The sequence below is a fragment of the Grampus griseus genome (genome assembly GCF_964374135.1).
Source record: "Grampus griseus genome assembly, chromosome: 5".
Taxonomy (NCBI): Eukaryota; Metazoa; Chordata; class Mammalia; order Artiodactyla; family Delphinidae; genus Grampus; species Grampus griseus.
Genome location: NC_138998.1, coordinates 32,618,480 through 32,640,255, shown reverse-complemented (window position 1 = coordinate 32,640,255; position 21,776 = coordinate 32,618,480). Strand labels below are relative to the sequence as shown.

General features: G+C 52.8%; 1 protein-coding gene across 1 annotated transcript in view; it reads right to left on the bottom strand.

Moving 5' to 3' along the window:
* RAB6B (RAB6B, member RAS oncogene family) overlaps positions 1-21,776 on the bottom strand; it is a 54,008-nt gene that overhangs the window by 15,627 nt on the left and 16,605 nt on the right. Inside the window, exon 2 of the mRNA XM_082654795.1 lies at positions 12,459-12,517. Coding sequence (XP_082510921.1) covers positions 12,459-12,517 — 59 coding nt within the window. The remainder of the gene's footprint in view (positions 1-12,458; positions 12,518-21,776) is intronic.

The following is a 21,776-nucleotide window of genomic DNA, read 5'->3' as shown; positions in this document are numbered from 1 at the left end:
ACATTAAGAGGAAGTTCATTTGCATTTTAACAACAACAACAAAAGTCAGCTCTCTAAGGGCAGAACAGAAACAAGAACTTTTAAGATGGCCTTGGTTACCAGAAATTTTCTAGCTCCTTGGCGTCATTTATTTTTCCAGACACGAGGCATAAGCAGTTGGCCCTACACTACTGCCAGCTGGAGCCCATTGCTCCCAGACAGGCCAGATCTGCAGGGAGAAGGTGGTCACGGTCTTTCCTGGGCAGCTCCTTTCTGGCATATGGTGTAAGTAAGTAGCACTCATTCACTTATTCACTCTTGAGTGTTTACTATGTGTTAGACCAAAATAAGCCCTGGTCCCAGCCTATAAGGAGTTGTTCCCTCCCGTGGAATGCTCCTCCATATGGCTAACACCTATTCACAGTTCACGATTCAGCCTTGAACTTCCAAACTTGTGGAGGCGCTAAGATTAGCACACAGAACTATGGTCCCTGACAGATGGGTAGGACTATTGTAGTTAGAGGGTCTCTAAGAGGAGGCGGACCTTGCTTCTGATTGATTTCTTGAGGAAAGGCAGGGCAACTACGCCAGTCCTTGAGTGAATACTAACTTACCAGCAGGTGAAGATGGGGAAATAGTAGAGGATGGGAAGTATGGGGAGTAAATCCCAGATGGAGGGAATGGGGGTGTTCCGATTTTGGTAATCAGAACCAACCCTCTTACAGATTACAATTATAAATTCTGAGCAGAATGTAAAAAACAACTAACTGAAGGCACTAGAAAGTGACAAAAGCAGGTAGAATCTAGAGGGGAGTCAACACTTATAAGAAGAGAATGGCCCTGGGCAAGGCTCCTGTTTTTACGACTGTTCATTCACCTAAAGGCAGCCCCGGCTGGAGCTGAGGGGTAGCTACAACTTGGCAAGAAACCCATAGTCTTACTGGTTAAAAATGAGAGGGCAGATCATAAAACTATCACAGCAGCTGGAACATGTGGAAAATCCTGGAGATGAGAAATCCCAAATTCTGCATGTAAATGCTACCCAAATCTCTGGCCCAAAGAGACCACAAGTAGCCTAAGACTGAAAACCAAACAAACAAAGCTGAACAGAACTTTAAGTTGCTGCCTACCACGGGGGAGAGAATTGAGAATTTGGGTTCAACAGGTACTATTCCAAAGGAACAAGCAGAGTCCATAGTCTTGATCACAATGTGTAGTATACAACTCAAAATTACTATACATATGAACTAAAAGCCGTATTTAAGAAAAAAAAGAATAAATGGAGACCAGCCCCGAGGTGACCCAGATGTTGAAAGTAGCAAGCATTTTTCGGCAGCTAATACAATTATGCTCAAACATATAAAGAAAACATGCTCACAATGAAGACACAGATTTTAATCTGTGCATCTCCGCAGAGAAACTATAAAGAAGCAAATATAAATTTAGAACTAAAAATACAATATCTGAAATTTTTAAATGCTTAACAGAAGACAGCAAATGACAGATGAAACAGTGAACTTGAAAACAGATCAATAGAAATTATCTGAAAGGATAATATGGGGACACCAGACAAAAAGAACAACTAGCTACCCACGTAGGCCACAACCTCCATTCCCTCTCAAAGGTCAGCACAGGTCATACAGTGTGTGAGTGTATTGATGGGAATGTGGTCATGAGTGTATGTGAGTAGACACGTGATGAATGGAGATACACGAGTGTGCATGCAACTGTGTATCTGCATGTGGAAGGTAGTAGGTGTAAGAGGCTTGTGTGGGTATGAGTGTGTGGTAGGGAGGGAGTCATTTCTCCTTTGAAGGTAAAGCCCAGATCAATGTATGCACACAGCCCTGGTGAGGCCAGGAGGCTAAGAGGCTGAGGTGACCAGGAGCCTCCATGGGGGAGGGGGACAGATTTCTGCCAGCAACCCTAGGCTCCCTGTCAGTGCCTCCTAGAGCAGTGCATGGCCAGGCCTAGAGGATCTGGCATGCAGCTAGCAGAGTGCCCCACCCAAATGGACCTGGGTGGGGTCATGTGCCCAGAGGGCCCTGGTCCGTCTTCAGGGACCTCTGCCAGTGCCTTGGCAGGCTCTGAATGCTGTATAATGGGCTTGGAAGAACACCGCGTTGGGAGTATCCTGGAAAAATGACAGCCTCTCTGGCCCTCAGCTTCTTATCTCTAAAATGGGGATAATCACAGCTTCCTTCAAGGACTCTTGGATCAAATGAGTTAGACTGCATGAAGGTACTCTGTGCAAACAAAATGAGGACTGACCAACTGACTGAGGGATTTCCAAAAGATGCTGTAGAAACTTGGTCCTGGGAACCTTTGTGCTTGTAATCTGTATTCACATCCCAATAAATGAGTGTTCCCAGAGCTTCAGGAAAGGCTGGCCCTCAAAGAGGTGGGTTCCAAACGAACCATGGAGTCTTGGCCACAGCATTCATTTTCTGTATTCCGTATCCTCTTATGAGGTATGCAGTAAATTATTCTTGCTGGAAACTTTTCCACAAGGATGTAAAGAGGGTATCAAGACAACACGAGCAGCAGGTTTGACTCTGAGACTCTCCTACCAGTACATGACCCCCACGATCCTCTCCTTCCCTCCTCGACTGTGCTGGGTGAGCCTCCTGGGCTCGATGGGCTCGATGCCCCTCCGAGGAGGCTGGACTGCATCCTGCTGTGGTTAGATCACCCCAAACCTGGCAATGCTTATTTATTCCTTTAATATTGCTGTACTTGCCAACTGTACTGCTTATGAAAAATGGCAGGCACTTCGTTTTATACAAAACAGGTGGAACCTTAACAAGGACAGATTTCATAGCTGCGTCCACATTTATCTCCTTCTGAATGTGGTATTAACCAGTGTTAACAGGGGCTCAGACACACAGTTCAGAATGATGGTGCGTTACACGCCTCCCTCTACACGAAAGCTCCCATTGGCCCAGCATATGCCCAAGGAAAGAGATGTTTCCTGAGGCACTTGTTGAAATCGTTTTTGCTACGTGCATTTATTATGAAATGTAATTTTGCATCCACATTCTGACAAGACACAGTAATAAAGTGTGCTGTGGAAATTTGCATGGTAATTTGCATGAATTGACTCAAGATTCTCTTCTCTGGAAGAGAGATCATGAAAAGGAATGTATTTGTGTCTTCTTTTAGCCTTGGCCAGGCCTTGGCCCGTGGCTGGGGAAGCATCCCCAAGTGGCAGAAAGCAGCTGGGCATGACAAGCCCTTGACAATGAAGCTGCTGTTTGTGCTCTGCACCACCAACCATCAGATGAGAGTATCGGTAAAGACATGCAAATAAGCATGCAAAATGAAGCTGGCAAAACTTACGGATTCAGACCAGCAAGTGGATGCTGTGGGGGAAGGAGACAGCAGCCTCTGGGAAACACGCTGGGCACGGTCTGGCCTTGCCAGCAGCTCAACCAAGTGCTGCGGAGGAGGGGCGGCTGACTGGGAGGCCACAGCGCAGGTACCAGGATTCTTTCAGACACCTCAGTCTCAAAGTCTACACAGTCCCTGTGGCCACTTTCCTCCCAATGGGGAGTGGCTTATGCCAGTCACCACCCAATACAAATATTTATCAATTGATCTTTTATTTCCTGACTGTGCTCTGAAACATCAACCAAACAATATGCACCTTACAACTTTAAACAAGGGGTGAAATGTCATCAAAATTAGTCAATCCTTCCAGAAGCCACACAGATGCCCAGGGATGTGTGGCCTGAAGCTCCCTGAGAGGTCTCCCACAGGCTCACAAATGGATGCAATGCATCAGTCCTCTCCTCATCTCTTAGGGAGAAAGATGTTCTGGGGGATGGACTTTTGAGGGCATCTAAGCGCTGTCTATGAGTAACCTATGAAGCGAATTAGGAAGGATTACTAAAACCTGGGTCAGAGTCGCACGATGGGGCCACTTCACTTATGAACGCTAGCAGGTGCTATTGGACTCCCCCAATACCAACTGGCAACCTCCTACTCCCTTGCCAGCCTGGAAGTAAAAGTGAAATGCTGCTTTCCCAGCCTCTCTAAAGGATAATGGTGATCATGTGACTCAGTTCTCGCCAATACGACATAAGCTGCAGTCTGCTGGAGGGGGAGGGGATTCTAGGGAAGCTCTTGCTATCTTTATCTGCCTTGAATGCAGAGGTGACCTATGGAGCCAGGCTGCATGAAGATAACCCACAGAACAAGAAGGCAGAATAGACTGACAGCAGGGGTCTGGGGCCTGCCTGATGGCATCATTGGGCAGCTGGGCCACCTCAAGTCCTACCGTGACTTCTCGCACCTGAAAAACCAAAGCCCTTCCTTGTTTAAGCCAGGTTAGTCAGGTTTCTCTACTATAGGCTGACTTCATACCTAATTTGCAATATGCTTGACAAAAGAGCGAGAGAAGCGCAGGGGAGAGGAGGGAGGGAAAGAAAAGATGTTACAGCAAGTCTGCCCTCAGACCAGTCCCAGGTAAACGTCCAAAAGGAGCACCTGGGTGACTGGTGGTGCCCAAGTGGGTGTCTGAGGGCAAGGTCATCTTGCCAAGCTGCCTGCCTGGCATTCAGGGGCATTTCACTATATAAGAGTGTCACCTCACATTTTGACCACAGAACCTAATGTTTGCAAAAGGTGGAACTCTACTGCATTAATATGATAAAATCATCATGTTGCTAGAGCTAACCAAAGATGGAGTCCAGTGTTCTGCCAGAAGTCTGGGGCCCTGGCAGCATCTGGCAGAGTGCCAGAGCTCTGCACAGGCAAGCATGGTTGGGAGGCCCACAGTTTCCCATGAAAACACTATGTTAGTAAGTTATTGTTAGCTTCACTTCATCATTACCAACTTAGTTTGTTGTGGAGTTGTTGGTTTGCTTCGCTCTCTATATAGAGCATGGTAATGCACATTTGTATCAACAGTATTTCTGGCCTATAATTTTCCATCATCCAGGCTTTAAGACCTCCATGAGCTATGGTTTAAATACAAATTAACCACATCCCTACTGCTAAAGTTTGAGGCCACTGGTCTAGGTGATGCAGGGGTTAAATGCCATCCAAATAATTTCCAGGTTAAAAAATGCAATACTAAGAAACTGGGATGCTGGCCCAGAATCTCTCAGCTAAGTGACAGAGGTGGGATTTGAACCCAGGCCTCTGCATGCAGCATTGTTTTGGAGGAGAAAAAAAGAGCTGATATAAGAGGATGTGCTGACTCTTTCTCCTCTGTGTGACCCCACTCTGACCACCTCGACAGGGGTGGAAGATTCTGCCCCTGTCTCTCCAGGTGCCGGGTGGTTACCTGGACACCACCTGGGGATACGTGGCATCTTGGATTCTATGGGGAAAGGCCCCTCCTCCTGGCCCTCCACCTGCTCTCTACAGTCTGACCCAGAAAACTCAGTAGCTCTTGGGACTTCAGGAATCCAGATCCTTCCAGCGTCTCCTGGGCCCACCCACATAACAGCCATTTTCAAACATCTTCACTTGACTGTTCCACTATCTCTTCCCACTCAACTTTTCATTTTGCTTTGTGTTGACGGCACCGATATTCTTCTGGGGTGTCTGGACAGAAACCCAGGGCCCACTCCTCTCCCTCTTCTGCACCCCATAGGCCTACTCTGTCCACTCGCCCCTCCCACTGTCCTGTGTCTAGGCCCAGGCTTAGCCCAGGCCCCTCACTCACATCCCACGCAGCCCTGCATGACTACTCAGTGACGTTCCTCCCTCCCATGCTCCGCCCTTCCACTCACAGAGCTGCATCCAAGTCTGCGGGCCCTGCTACAACTGCCGTCCCTGCCCTGGCCGGGACCCACAGGCCTGTCTCCTGCAAACTCTGGGGTCTTTGATCCCATCGGTGCCCACCGTAGGAACCACAATAGCTCTCTCCATTCCCTGCCCCAGAAGCCCAAGCCCCGCTGAGTTCCTAGGGCCTCCACAGCCTCATCAACTAGGCCCACTTACCCACTGGGACAGCAGGCACAGACCCTGGAACCCACAGTACTTTTAGAGGCCCAGAAAAATGTGTTTTGTTTTGTTTTGTTTTGTTTGCGGTACGCGGGCCTCTCACTGTTGTGGCCTCTCCCGTTGCGGAGCACAGGCTCCAGACGCGCAGGCTCAGCGGCCACGGCTCACGGGCCCAGCCGCTCCGTGGCACGTGGGATCCTCCCTGACCGGGGCACGCACCCGTGTCCCCTGCATCGGCAGGCTGACCCCCAACCACTGCGCCACCAGGGAAGCCCTGTGTTTTTTTTTTTAACTTTTTAACTTTTAATTTCTTTTAAAATCAAAAGAAAAAATGAATATAATAATAATGACATATAATAATGAATCCAGCCTGTATTGTCTTCATCTTTAGAATACAGTTATAAAATATAATTTACATACATTATATATATTTGTGTGTATATATATATATATAGCTTTTTAATGAAGGAAGGAGCAAAGTGCCCTGGAAGGCAAAAGTGCCTAAGGCCGTGAAAGTCAAAAGGCAGCTCAGCCAGTAGCCCGTCCACAGGCCCGCTAGGACCCTCCACTCCAAAAGGGCACAGCCCGCCCCGGCACCGCCCCCCACGCATGCACAGCACTGGATCATTGCACCTGGGGCCCCCACCAAGGCTTCTCCTTCAGCATACTAATCCTCCCTCCCACACAGTGGCATCAGATCCTCCCTGCCCCTTCCCACTCAGCTCCCACCCTCTCCTCCAGGAAGTCTTCCACACCCACTAGAACAGCCACTGATCCCTGCCTTGTCTGAAGCTCCACGCCCCCAAGGACCACAACACTCTTGATGAGCTTCACGCATTAATGTAGGATGAGAGAATGGGAGGATGAGCAGGGAAGTACCTGGACAGCAGTGTTGGTTACGACGTGAGCCTCAGCCCCATGTCAGCACTCCAGCCGCAGACCATGCTCCCCGGGGAGGGGTAGGGCGGCCACGTGAGGCCCACCCCCTCACCTCTACCCGCCCACCGCCCAGGATCTGTCCTTGCAGAGCTGCAGCCTGGCCACCCCACCACCGGACCTTGCCCTCAGAGCTGGGTGCCCAGCACAGTACGATGTGCACACACACCCTGGCAAATGGGACAGATGCTGCACCATGCACCCCGTAGGCCAAGGGCCAGCTGCCTTGCCCGGTGCCCTTGCAGCACGCCATGTGGCTCCTCTGAACCTCCTGCCTCTTGCTGACCAAGTGCTCCATGCCGTGGCCACAAAAGCCATCTCCCCTGGACCCTGCGTGCCGACCCATCCACTCGTCTGACTGGCTGCACCTCCTCTTCAAGGTGGAGCCCCGGGCACCTCCCCACCTATCAGAGGGAACCCTGGCTCCTGGTCTGTCTTGGCTGCTGTGGGCTCTGTGTGGGCTCACTCATCTCCTCACAGTGACCCCCTGATAGAAAGGTGCTCAGTGCCATCAGCAACCTACCGCCAAGTCCCCAGGCCTTTCCTTTTCCCTGGCCCCGGCAGGGGAGGGGATCAGAGAGCAGCGCCCATGAGTGTGAGGCTGGGTGTCCAAGGAGGACATTCAGGCTTGACCCATCCCCAGGTCCTTCTTCCTCACTGTGGCCCACTTCAGGCCCACCAGTGAAGGCGATGTGGAGACACTTTAGGTGTGGGGCTTGGCTGCCCAAGCCTGGCAGCCTCCAGACCACCTTCCTGAGTCTGGTTGGACAAGCATTAGCAGAACTTGCTGCCCCAGAAAGAGAGACTTCAAAGCGTCCAGCCCCACGCGGACGACCCCTCACATACCAAGGTCATCACAAACGCCCCCTCCCTGAGCACCTGGGATGTGCTACTGTGAGACCCAGCGGGAGCTCGGCTCCCCTGAAAGGCCACCCGTGCTGCAGGGGTGAATTGTCGGGGTGGGGCAGGCGCTGGTTTGGGGGCTGCTGAGCAGCCAGATGGGCAGCTCCATGGCGTCAATGACCAGGCCCCAGTGAACCTATTTACTTTATTAAATCAACTTACAAATGTTACATAAAGAAACATCTGATCATTCTGAAAAGCCCTGTAAGAACAAAAAGACTTGCTGCCAGATAGGCTCCTGGGGAAATGGCTTCCCCGGGTCAGATGCTGGGCCAGTAGCACGTGAAGCACCAGAGGGGCCTGGAGCCTGGAGGGGTCCCCAATGGGATCAGACTGGGAGGTGCTGGGACACTGTGTAGTGGGTTGAAGAGTGTCCTCTTCCCAAATTCTGTCCATCTGGAATCTCAGAATGTGACCTTATTTGGAAAGAGGGTCTTTGTGAATGTAATTAGTTAAGGGTTTCAGGATGAAAAATCATCCACGATTTAGGGTGGGCCCTAAATCCAATGACTGGAAGTGGTAGGAAGGATTCTCTCCCAGGCCTTTGGAGAGAGCGTGGCTCTGCTGATTCCAGACTTCTAACCTCTGGAATTGTGAGAGAATAAACTGTTGTTTTCAGCCACTTGGTTTGTGGCAATTTGCTATAGCAGTCCCAGGAAACTAATACACAGCTAGCAGGGAGAGAGGAAAGCCCCCAGATCACTGAGGGACTAACAGCAACTCAGGCAGTCCCTCGGCCTGTGAGGGCACAGTGGACACAGCCATGCTGTCCCCTTCCCAGAGGCACCGTGGGACCCAAGGAGTGCTCCAGTGCAGTCCTCCAGAGACACTCCCAGGAGCACCTAGGTAAGCCCCAGCGGGCCGGGACCCACTGGCTGCTTTCCTAACTTGTGCTGGGTGGGAGGTCTAGGGACAGGTCGGGGGCTCCAGCCTTGGTTATCAGTTCATCTCAGGTCACCTCTGAGATTTAAAAATGCTAATGCCTGACCCAGCCTGTGCATCTCCAGTCATCCCCCCAGTAGGTACTGCTAACGTGCAGCCAAGATGGGGGACCCATGAGAAACCCCAGGAAGAGGGCTGCTCCCAGATTCCCCCCTCTCACCCACAGCCACCACCTGGGGGGCTGAAACCTCCCATTCTGGTTCTAGTGCAGGTTTCAAACAGGTGGACCAAGGGCCAGGCCCACAGGTGGGTTTCACTGGCCACCGGGAGGGGAAAGGGAGTCTGGCCCACAGAGAGGGCCATATCTCATCATGGCGCAGGTACCAGGGGTTTCTTCTTAGTACATTTTGAAAGACATTTTTTAGTTGGGATTTTATATAAGAGCATTGTTGCAGACATGAATCTCACCAGGCTGTAAGTCTTGACTTTTTGCTTCTTTAAGTGAGTGGATTTAGATGGGGTGACAGGTGGGTGGTGAGAGGCTGGGGAATGCACATGTCAAGAGGAGAACAAGGTACACGTGTGTGCAGGGGAAATGCCAGGCAGGAGGCGGCAGGAGACCCGCTCCCAAGGCCACAGGTCAACAAGGCAGCATCTCCCCTGGGCCTGCCAGGCGGACAGGACCCTGGAGAGGTCTGGCGGGGAACCGCGCTCTGCGTGCCCAGGTCCTCATGCCAGCTCCTTGGGGCCTCGGGCATGTTCAGTCCCAGACAGAGGGAGGACTCGCTGCCACCCAGGATGAGGTTGAACCCTCTCTACCCTCCATGCCTGGCTCAGGGCAGGGCCAGATTCTGTGGCCAGGTCATTTTCTCCCACTTCTCTGCAAACAGAGTAAGCACTTGACAAACAACCGTTGTCAGAATAAGTGAATAGGGGAGGGGGCGGGAGACAGAGCCAGAGACACACATAAGGATGGGAGGGGTGGAGCGGTGGAGCGGTGGAGCTGCCCTGGGAACTTTCTGGGCACCTCAGCCAATCAAGGCGGGGACAGGGGCGCTCTGCTGGGCTGTACTGGTTGGTACACAGGGTATTTGTGGGCAGTGCTGGGGAGTGGTCAGCGTAGGGGGGCACAACTGGGAACATCCCCCGGGGCCCTCGGGCATCTTGTCTACTTCCCAAGTGCCTCTGCCACCATGTTAAGAAAAAGTAACATTTCCCCCTCTCCATCTCCAGAGAATTCATGAAAATGGGCCTGTGTGCGCACACAACTGGAGCCCCAGCCTCCCAGCCTAACTACCATCTTAGAGGGTATTGGGAGAGAAATTCTACCTGCAGCCAAAAAGCAAGTCAGAAGAGCCTACAGTGGGGAGGGACTTGGGCTTTCTTCACTTTTTGCCAGGACGCTGGACATCGACACTGGGCCACTGTGGCCGCTCAGTCAGATGGAGTCTAAAAACCAAGGCAGACAGGGCCTCTTGAAGCCACTGTGGTGGATTCTGACACCAGCTGACACCAGCTGTGGGCAGGCCCTGCTCTGGACCCATGAATGCAGAGGTGGATCTGAGGGGTCCTGGCCTCGGCCAAGCTGAGAGCCCGTCCAGCAGCCAGAGCAGTAGGAGTTCCTGTAGGGCTGGGAGGGCAAAGGAGCCCCAAGGACAGTGTGCTAGGGAAGATGGAGCCGTGGAGGGGTGCAGAGCATGAGGAGGGTCCTGACCACAGACAAACATGTGCTCTGAGCCTTGATGAGTCAGAGGAATTTTCCACAGCAGAGGAGAGAAGAGGGAAGGGCATTCCAGCAGAGGTGACACCATGAGCCAAGGCATGGAAGTGGGACAATGTCACTGAGCGGGGAGCAGCAAGCAGGGAGGCCCGCTGGACCACGGGATATGGGACAAGCAGTGGGCCACAGGAGGTGACACTGGAGACTCAAACGACATGGGGAGGAGTTGAGGCTTTGATCCACACCAGTGAAGACCACTGCAAAGGCTCTGAGGCCATCTCTACTGCCCACCACTGCCAAGAACACCAGCCAGCCAAGGGCATCACTTATTATCAATGGGACATCAACAAGACGTATTATAAGTAACTTAATATTTGAAAAATCAAATAATCAAAACAATATCTGTGAGATCATTCACTGACACACACACACATGAATATACACACAAATATGCAAATACCAAGTCAGACTTGAGAACTGAAGTTAGAGCTGTGATTCGGATGCAAAGCGACGCAGTAGGACTCCCCTTACAGGGAGGAGAGGGCTCTGCAAACCTGCCGTGGTACAGAGCCTGGCCTGTACCAAGCAAGACAAAGTGTGGCTGAGATAATCATCCCAGAGCAGATGTCCAAGGCTGTGTACGGCACTCGGGGCCCCATGTCCTTACCCTTCAGTCAATTCTTACCAAGTCCGCTAGTTATCTGGTATTTCAGATGACAGCAGAGGAAAAGTAGGGATTTAGAGGGAGGCAGAGAAAGGAGCTGTGTATGAGGCAAAGATGCTGGCTGGTCCAGAGTGAGACAGACAGACTAAAGAGTAGACACAGAACCGTAATCTGCAGTGGGCTGTGCTCTGCATGCTCTGTAGGTCCCAGGATGTGGGAGACCTCTTAGCACAGCAGTCCCCAGTGTGTTCTATAAACATTTATCCTTTGAGGACTCGATTACGAAAGGATTCCATGACCAAATACATCTGGGAGATCCTGCACACTACATCTCCCTTTCAGCAAATCAAAACCATACACTGATGTAGTAAAAGGCCCTGAGAAGTCCTGCAGTAGAAAAGTAGATTTACTTTCGTTCACCAGTGTTCCCTAAGCCCCGAACCCTTCTCCCTGCCTTTTTTCCCTCAAATAACACCTACTAACATCCCTTGGAACTACTATCTCACAGAACCCACCGGCTTAGAAAATTGAATTATTATTTGTGTCTGTCTTAAGGAAGAAAACAATATATTTTTTCTTAAAAATAGTTGAAATGATTAAGTCTGGTGCCTTGTGATAACAGCTTTAGTTGCAGGGGAAATTCACTTCATTTGCTCATCAGCGGTGACAGGAAAGTGAAATGTTACTGACCTTCAAGAGCTCAGCCTTAGGCTACGTGAAGCCTCCTCTGGTTGATTCCAGACCACCCTTGAGAGCCAGGAGCACACAGGTCACTCTATCCAGCCTCCTGCCCATGTAGAGCAGTGCAGGCCCATCACACCAGCCTCTCCAGGGAAAGAAGTGTCCCAGCAACTGTGTGTGTGTGTGTGTGGGTGTGTGTGCGTGTGCGTGTGTGCGTGGGCGTCTGTGCGCGTGTATGTGTGGGCGTGTGTGTGTATGTGGGCGTGTGTGCGTGTGTATGCGTGTGTGTGCGTGTGTCTGTGTGTACGCACTCACGAAGGTCCAGCACACAGCCACGCTGGAGGAGCAAGTTCTCCTACTGCTCTTTCACGTCCCTCATTTTGCTTCTTGCCCATCCTCCTCCACATGGTGATGCCCCCGAGAAACCAAACACTGTCATAGTTTAGACCTGCCATGGGGGGCAAGAGAACACAGACTGAAAGGTGTCCTTTCTCTACTGGAAACATTTCCCTTATTGAGGTTTGCATCTTCAGAAGGGCCCAGGGTCTTTACCGGGCTGGGACCAGTGTGCAGATGGGAAGCTCCTCCAAGGCAAGATGGATGCCCTAGGTCCCAGGAATGCCCCACTCTCATCCTAGCATCAGCAACCCTGGGAGGGAGGCTGGCATGGTGTCCAGGTGGCTGTCAAGGCTGCAAACACTGCGGGGCTTGGTGGGGGGAAGGGACCCAGGAACTCACCTGGTACGTGTTGTCGAAGCTGTCATACATGAACCGCGTGATCAGAGACGTCTTCCCGACTGTAAAACAACAAGAAGAGAGGGGTTTAGCCGTGATCCGAGCTAGGCTCCTCTAAACACATTTCATGTGACAAAAACAGATAATGAAACAAAAAAGCCCAGAGGAAAAGATGAGATGCAGAAACAGAAGTGGGAGGTGGGACCCCCAGAGAGGGACATTGAGGTGAGGCAGCCGAGCCTACACTGGGTGGGCTGCAGTGGCGTTCCTGCCAGGCACCAAGGAGGAGGCCTCCCCCTGTGAACTCTTACCACCCAAATCCAAGTCTTCCTTGACCCATAAGAGCCCAACTGATGCAAGAGCCATACCTGAAGAATCAGAGCAAGTGTGTGCGTTACAAGATGCTTCTGTCACATGGGCCCACGCTCACCTGGAAATACTGCCTTGCCCTTGGTCACAGGCTAGGATGGGGACATCCTCCTTTATTTCAGCCTGGGCACTGATGAGGAACGTGGCTTTCCAAGGAACCAGAGGGCAGGGGAAGTAAATGACTCCCCAGCGTCTCTCTTGGGCAGGACTATTTTTCATAACGTGTGCCTGACTGTCCAGCTCCTCGCAGGATGTTTAGCATCCCCGGACCTTGCTGGGTAAATGCCTTCAGGATCCCCCGTCACCGTGACAAGCCTGAACTCCCCTGCACATTTGCAAATGCCCTCTAAGGGGCAGTAACACCTCCAACGGAGAACCACTGGTATGGCTAAAAGAACCAGGAAGTCTCTTGGGAATCCCATAAATGCTGCTAATTTCCCAAATTGCAGGGTTTGGCTTCTGACCTAACCCTGTGCAGGTCCCCTGAGGCCTGGCTGTGGCGGAAATGCCTGCTGCAGCATTTGTGAGCATCTGGGTGGGAAGGAAGGGCGATAGGAATATTTGTTAGGTCAGGCCCAGCAAGGAGTGCTACTCCGTCCCACCGAGTCTCTGCCATGGCCCTGGGAGGCTCAGAGGGGGACCGGACCAGCTGAGCTTGGCTCAGAGCTCTTTGTGCTCCGGGCTGCTGAAGACAGATAACTCTGGCAGGGAACGCAAGAGAGCCAGCGCCCAAGAGCTCTCATTCCACCTCTCCCCAATTCTTGGACGGGATGTCCACAGGCTGGGCCTGGAAGGGTGGCTGGTCACTGCCTGGACGGAGCAGGGCAACCCAATGGGGTTCCTCTGGGAAAGGTCCTTTTCCAGTTCGGAAGCCTCAGTAGTGCACCAGGTGAGTGCAGTCCTCTCCCAACAGCCAGCACTTGTAAGGGAAGGGCAATTGTCTTCCACAGGGAGAAGACACACTGCTCGGTTCCAGGCCTCCCAGACCTCACCCTTCGCGTCTTTTCATTGGGCTGTTCCTGATTTGTATCTTTCATAGTAAAACTGTAATTGTAAGTAGAGTGCTTTCCTGAGTTCTGTGAGTTATTCTGGTGAATTATGGAACCTGAGGAGGGTCGTGGGCACCCCCAGATTTGCAGTCAGCTGGTCAGAAGTGCGACTGCTCCTGGGGACCCCACTTACAGCTTGCGTCTGAGGTGGGTGGCAATCTAGCTGGGGACTGTGCCCTTAAACCTGGGCAGCCTGACACCAGCTCAGAGTGGGTAGCGCCAGGACTGAATTGCAGTACACCCGCTGGTGTCAGAATAGCCTCGTTTCTCTTCTCAGTATCTCTGGGGTGAGCAGTAATACACCCAGGATCTCTTGTAAGTTTACCTGGAAACTGCCCTTTGAGCTTCTAATAAAAGTTAAATCTGTAAAGTACTTTCCAATTGCTTTAAATCTCCACTCAAACTCACACAAAGGTGAGAAGTCGGGGCTTCCCACACCTGGAGGATCAGCTCTGAGGCTCTGAGGCCACAGAAAGGCCTGGCTGGGAACTGCTGAGGGGGGACCGACCACAGAGTGAAAAGTGGAGCAACCCGAGCCAGCAGGAGGAGGACGAAATCAGGGAGCGCACGGCATCCTCCTTTTCCAAGAGACAATGGAAAGTTCCTTCCTCCTCGGGAAGAGAGGTACTGCAGGGCCCACTGGTAGCTCCCCTCTGTGGTGACACACAGCACCTCACACCTTGGCAAAAGGGACACGGTCCTCTTCTCCAGCGGGCTCTCCCCTGGGGCAGCTGAGCAGGCAGGGAGGAGAGACAGCAGAATCCCCAAAAGCCACTAAAGGAACAGGAGGTTCACGGAGGAGCTGAGAGATCAGAAAGCCCTGCAAGGCTTCTCTGCCAAGTTCCCCTTCTTGGGGCGCCAGCCACTGCCAGTGGCTTCACAGTGGCTTGCAGGGCGACTGCTAGGTGGGAGGAGAAAATGCCAAAGGAACAAGTAGTGTCCCGGGACTGTGCAGGAGGAACTTTTAGGTGTGGGGTCCTGGCCAGTGCCAATATTTTCTGAGCTTTCTCACAGTCACCGTAACAGGCAACACCTGAACCCTGTATTTACGGAGCGCGTCAGGCACACCCCAAGACTGTGCCAGGCACAGATTTACACGACAGCAGTAAACAGAGGAGACGGGACACCCGCCTACCTGAAGCTTGCAGGACTTCTGTGTTTGCAGCTATGCTGTACTAAGCCCTTAAGACCACCCTGGTTAGTCCCCAACCCTGAAGCAGGTACTCATGCACCCCCATTTTATACAAGGGGAAACGAGCTGACAGCTCCTTGCCTAGGGCCAGAGCCGAGCAGCGCCAGGATAAGGTGGTCGGACCAGGGACTGAGCTCCTATCCCTGACGCTCCTCAGCGTCTTTGGGTCATGCTGGGTTTCAGGATTCTGCTGGGTCATTATTGCCACCACTGTAGATGTCACGGAGCTCCGGGAATAGCCTTGCCAAGTCAAGGCACCTTTTTCTTGGGATGGGCTGGAGGCAGGGCCTCTCCCTACTCAGGCAGTGCTTGACCCAACCTGCAAGGCCAGAAACTGGGAATTCAGGCACGGGTTGGGCAAACGGAGGGCTCAGCAAAGCAAGGATGGGTGGGTTAGGACACCTGGGGCCCAGCACACCAACTGAGGCCTGGACTGAATGACAGCCTCGTTATCAAAAGGGGATGATTTCTTCCCACTCTTCTAGGTGGTTTTTCTCATTTCTCAGAGCAGAAGCCCTCCTCTTCCTTACCTCAGAGCTTCCCCAAGACCACCCATATTCTTTCCATGGCTGCCAGGACAACATGGCTCAGACCCTGTCTGAACCTGTCAGCTTGGCCTCCCTGCTTAGAGGCCTCTAACGGCTCACCCTCCCCGCGGCCTCAGTGTGCACCCTTTACTGCAGGCAGGTGTGCATCAGCACCACGGCTGGTGTGTCCTGCCCCGGCCCCAGCTTGAGCCAGGCCTCCACCCTGACCCATGGCCCCAGGGCTCCAGGGTGGGGCTCACCAGCCTGCAGGGGACCAACCAGCCCTCAGAGCAGAGCCCAGGCAACACTATGCAGCACCAACAGCAGGAAAGGTGCCTCCATGCTTTGTCCCTAGGGCCCTGAGGCGGAGCTTTACAAAGGAGCCCCTCGCCCACTGCTGCCCTGGCATCACATAAAGGAGCTGGCTGCGTAAAGGGGCCGCCCCACGCACTTCCTGACCCCACACCCCACCCTCAACAACTGCTCTGGGTGGAAGGTGCTGGAACCTGGGTATGAAGAGCCTGCACAGCCCACCTACCTGGCCACTCTCGTCTCACCGCAAAGAGCAGCGCGACAGCTGGAGCCGTCAGCTGACAGGGCACCACCACTGGGCCAGCCAAGGGGAGGTCCAAGAGGACAGCGCATTCAAGCAGCTCAGACAGGGCTGGGTGGGGGGGGGGGGGAGACCCTCCCCCTGAGGTCCCCTGCCCTCCTGAGGCCCCTTGCAGCCTGTGGGAGGGCCGCCTCCCACACAGCCCTGTCCTCAAGGTCATACTGTCCCACTGCCCTTCTAACAACTGCTCTCCGACACCACTGCAGCAACGTGGAGCTCCTTCCCAGGGCAGAGATTCAGCTCTATTGGAAGGATTTTATTAAAAATAAGCAGGCAATCATTATTGAGCTTTTCTCTCTCTGCTCACGGCTCAGCAATATGCTTATCATCTTCTGGTGGTTTAATCCCACATGATTAAGCAGGGAGACATTTTCCCTCTTTCACCCAAATGAGGGTGAGAAAATGCATTCCTGAGCACTTATTAGGAGCCTCTAGAAAGAAGGAATGGAAACGCTAACTCTTACTGGGATTCTGCTCAGCGCCAGACAAGAAATTCTTAGGTTTCCTCATTAATCCTCATCATGATCCAGTGAGGTGGTTCGTATCCCCAAGGTCACATGGCTGGGAAGCAGTGGAGCTGACATATAAAACCAGATATGATGCCAAAGACCTCACCTCATGAATGACATTGCGCTGGTTTATGGGAAGGTCTGACCAGCAGCAAAGCGGAGATCACAAAGGGCGGGGGCCCAGGGGGCTGGGCATCAGGAAGGCTGCAAGGGCAGCTGTTGAACTGTGGGAAGCGGGGGTTAGAGGAGACCAGGTATTTCGGGCGGAGGGAACAGCGGGAGCAAATGCACACAGGCAGGAAGATAAAAAGCTTGTGCAAAGAGATGGGAGGCAACAAGGTCAAGGTCATTTCCCCTGTCCTTTGGCTCAGGGAAAATGGGGCCAGACCAGGTGTGTAAGGAGAGGGGTAAACGACAAGCACTGTTCAAGGAAGCTACGTGTGGCCGCTGAGTTGATTTAAACCAAAATCCATCTATGGGGCCAGTTGTAGAGGAAGGGAAGGGACGGACCGATAGAGGCAAGCCCGGTGGGCCAGGGGCTAGATGGTCAGGCCATGTGGCCACACCAAAGAGCACGATTCTCTCCTAGGGGCGGCAGGAGCTCCCGAAGGGTCTTAAGCAGAGAGGTGGTGGGAAAGCTGTGGCAGCTCATAATGGCCACGATGGCTCACAAAATATGCCCCATACCACGTGCTCTTCTTACAATGTACCACAGACACTCTATCCAGAGGTAAATCTGTGGGCCCGTGACTGTGGCAGAAATGGCACCGTGTGTGACTCAAGGCGAGGTTAGAAAAGGCAGCACAGCTTCAGTCTGGAATGCTCCAGCTCCCTCACACTCTGAAAGCTAGCCCTTCAACCCAGCCGCCATGCTGTGAGGAAGCCCAAGGCAGCCTACACGTGGGAGAACCTCCACGGAGGCCTCCAGCCAGCAGCCAACAGCCAGAAGACCTGTGGGTGGGCGAGCCTTCAGATGACTCAAGTCCAGCCTTGGAGCCATCAAAGTGGAACAGAGGCACCCTTTCCCCGCTAGGACCTGCCCAAATTATAGATTCCTGAGCAAAGTAAATATTTTCATCCTCTTGAGCCACTAAGTTTGGGGTGGTTTGTTATAGAGTATTAGGTAATCAGAGCAACAGTTCTGTGCTTTAGGAAGAAAACTTACACTTCTAAGGGGGGAAGGGCCTATAGGGGCCAGATTGGAGGCAGGAATCCAGCGAGGGAAGGCGGATCTCAGTTAAAGCAAAGGCAGTGGCGCTGGGGAGAAGTGGAGAGCAGAGGAGAGTGACAGGACCTAGTAACTGGTCAGACTCAGAGGAGAGCCCAGGACGCCTCCCTGACACCTGGCTTTGTGACTAGCACACGATGGGTCCATTCCTTAAGCCCAAGCGAACTGGACAAGAAGCAAACACCAGGTCATCACTCTGGATTCAGGTCACCCATAAAAGCTTTCTTTAAAATTGTCAGACCAAAGCACAGATACCAGCACTACATTCCAAAAAAAATCATTACATAATGATGGGTAATAATCATGCAACCTCATGAGCTGAGGATCTAAGCTTATTTTCCATTATTGATGTCACCACGGAACAGTCCTTTCCTTACCCACATCTAAGCTTCGGGCCCAGAGGTCTTGCAAACCCGTGGGCTGTCCCGATGAGCTCGGTTCCACACACCCTGGAAGTTCAACCAGTGCAAGGTGGCCCTTCATAGCCAGCTAGCAGCACCCACCTGGACCTCACCCATGGGGGCCACTCACTCCACCAGCCTCCCATGGGCTCCAGTCCCCATCTCAGTGGCAGGTCCCAGGTAAATAGATTTTTGTACATTCAGGTGGCTTCTAGGTAGCCGCAGAGGACGTGAGGCCTCTCTGTTCATTCAACAAACACCCAGTGGGGGCTTACTCTGTGCCAGGCCCAGGCTAGGCCCAGAATTCATAGTGAGAAGCAGATGTCCTTCTGCCCTACAGCAGCCCTCACCCAGTGGCAGAGCCAGATTCAGGTGCAAACACCTAAGATGTGAGGCAACTTGAGAGGGGGTACCAAGAGGCCAACAAAAAGGTAAGGCCACTCTCTGCTGGGGAATTGCAGAAGCATCCTGCAGGCGGTGGCATTTGGGCTGGGTCTTGACTGGTGAAGACAAGGCATCAGGGGGACAGCATTCCCAGGAGAGGGACCAGAGGGGTCTGGTGATGTGAGGCTGAGGTGTCCTCTGCATACAGCTGTCCCTTACCCTAATCTCACCATGGCTGCCACGTGAAGCCAGACTCCCAGGGCTTTGGGGTCAGTGCCTATGAGAGTTCCCGGGCATGGCTGGGGCCCGGGCCACAGGCTGACAGCTGAGTGGGCTGTGAGCACCCAGACTCCCACTCCGACACTGTCTTGCTCCAGGAAGGACCCCTCTCCGCCCTGTCACCTCCACTGCGGGTGAGGGTGGAGGTGGAAAGACTGCCGTGAGGGCCAGAAATGGGGCAATATGTGAGGCAGAGTGCAAGAAGTTCGCTGGAGACTTGGTAGAGGGTCTGCCAAGACCCGGCAGTGTGTGCCCCACCCCTGGGGTCCCCCCCCCACCGAGCCACACCCGAACCTTGCCCCACCATCTGTGCCCAGCTGCTCACTCACGTTTGCCGCCCACACCAGCGCAGGGGCGCTGCTGGATGGTCAGTGGGGTCTCCCCTGGTCCTCCTCGGGGTCACAGAGCTGGGCCCAGGGTGGCAGGCAGGAAAGATGTGGCAGACCTCACTGCCATCTCTAGGCTGCCCTGGCGGGCTGCCCACCTCTCAGACACTTGTGTTTTTAGGAAAGCAGTCCCCATGCCACGGAAAGGGTCTCTGCATTCTTGGCCCATAGCCCCATCAGCCTGCCCAGGTCAGAGAAGGTCCGAAGCTGTCACAAGGTGGCCCTCAGGGCTGAAAAGGCAAATCTGCTTCCCCAGGGCTCAGACCAGCAACCCATTCCTACGATGGGCCCAGCTAACTCAGGTGTCCCATCAGCTCAGTTTCCAGAACACAGATGGGAAATGCTGGGGAGTGCTGGGAAGGAGGCCAGTCCCTTCCTGGTCCAGTGTCCCTGCCCTGCAGGAGCCTGGGGAGATGGCTCCACCAGTCCCATGCACCTCCCTGCCTACAAAGTCCCCCATTCCTGGCCTGACCATGAGGTGCACAGCCCCCAGGCCCTGTGGTGATAAGACGAACAGCTGGAGACACCAGCTTCATCTGTCTGATCCTTGTTTCCTTTTGTTCTATTTTCACAAACCAGAAAACCCAGCCCTGCCCTCCTGCAAGGTGGAGAAGCGTGGGGGGCTGGGCACCGGGGTCCTGCTGCACACCCCACCCTGCCACCTCACGCTCAGAAGAGCTGCTGCAGAACAGAGCTCTGCCAGCTCCTACCTGAGCCCTGAGGGGCTGTCTGGCTCACCATAGGCTAAATGAGGAAACACGTGAAAATCCCATTTCAAACCATCCCCCCAAAGACTCAGGCGGTAATTAAGAAATATGTAAAGCTCTTAATTGGACACTTTAATTAAGTGTGTTAATTCCCTCTGCCGGAGGATGCTCAGTCACCTGGGCCTCACCCGGGGACCCAGGGAAGACAGAACCGAGGAGGGAGGAGGGGGGAGAAGCGGAAGGAGTGGTCGCAGGACAGTGGTAGGGGCTGGTCTGGCCCAGGCCCTTTCTCCTACTCCAGCTGGGAGCCTGGTCCATCCCCGATGCTCTCGCTTCCCCACTGTCCTCCAACTGTCCGCATCTGCTCTGTCTGAGCCCAGTGATGCCAGGAAAGCCTGCCCTGGGTCAGTCGCTGTGGGGTGTCATCCACTCCCTTCCCCCACCAACATATTATCTCACCTCTGCCGCTCACTGAGCTAAGAGGTCATTATTCCAATGAGGTCAGGCTAGATGGTCTTTAAGGGCTGCTTCCAGTCTGAGGCGAGTGACAATGCTTACCAAGACTGAAATGCAGCTGGATAAAAGGACCAAGGGAGGGGCTCATTTCCAGCTGTGGGCGGAGTCCCTTTGACCCTTGGGTCTCACTAACCTTCAAACATTTCATCCCATTCCCACTCCCACCCCCACAGGCCTAGAGCCCTGAGAGCCCAAGAAGGGTCTGTGCTCCGCTGTCTGCTCTGGTGAGAGGGCGGAGGGGCACAGAGGCGAGGGAGGGTGCACCAGGCTGTGCGTTGGCATGACTGCTGTGCACAGGAGAGCTCACACTCATCTGATAGCCTGGGTTAACCCTCTCCTTCTTTCCCCCACAAAAGGATCACTGGTGACTATATTAATTAAAATAATATCCAGATACAGTAGCTACCTATCAATAACAATAGTGGATAGCTGCCCAATTCCTCTGAATGCCCCTACTGTGTTGGGGAGGTCTAAAGCCATCCTCCCCAATGCAAGAGCCTCCCTTGCAGCTCTGTTGTAGGCATCCTACCTAGAATTCTCCCATCAGATGCTCACGTGAGACTCACCAGAAATGACCGACATGAATCTAGTGAGGTGTGGGATGTCCCTGGATTCTGATGTGGGTTTCAACACCAGCCTTTGACAGTACCCAGCAGAGGGACTGCATCTACCCCTGGACCAGTGCTGGTGTGAGTCAGGCTGCTGCTCCAAGCCTGGTTCTCTGACTCTGACCCTCCCAGAGACTCTGTGCTCCCCAGTCATTGCTCTGATACACTGCTTGAATCGGCTGGAGAGTGAGAGTAGACTTCTCTTATTTGCAACTAAGAATTTTAAGAGGGATATAAGGGAAAGGATAAATAAGCTAAAAAGAGAAGGCTGGGGCAAAAAGTTTGTTCACAGACATACATCTTAAAATATATTACCCGATCATTAAAGTCAGACTAAGAAACTGCCTGAGCTCTCTGGAGGTCAGAGCAAAAAAAAAAAAAAAAAAAAAAAGCTAACGTGATCAACTGTACAATTCTCAGTATTCATAAGACAAGACCAAACTAGTTGTTAATGATGAGCTTGTAATAAGAGCTGGATAGCAGAAAGTTCTTGCCAAGACTCCAGAGTGCAGAAATCATGCAGCAAATTTACATTTATATAATTAATTTTATG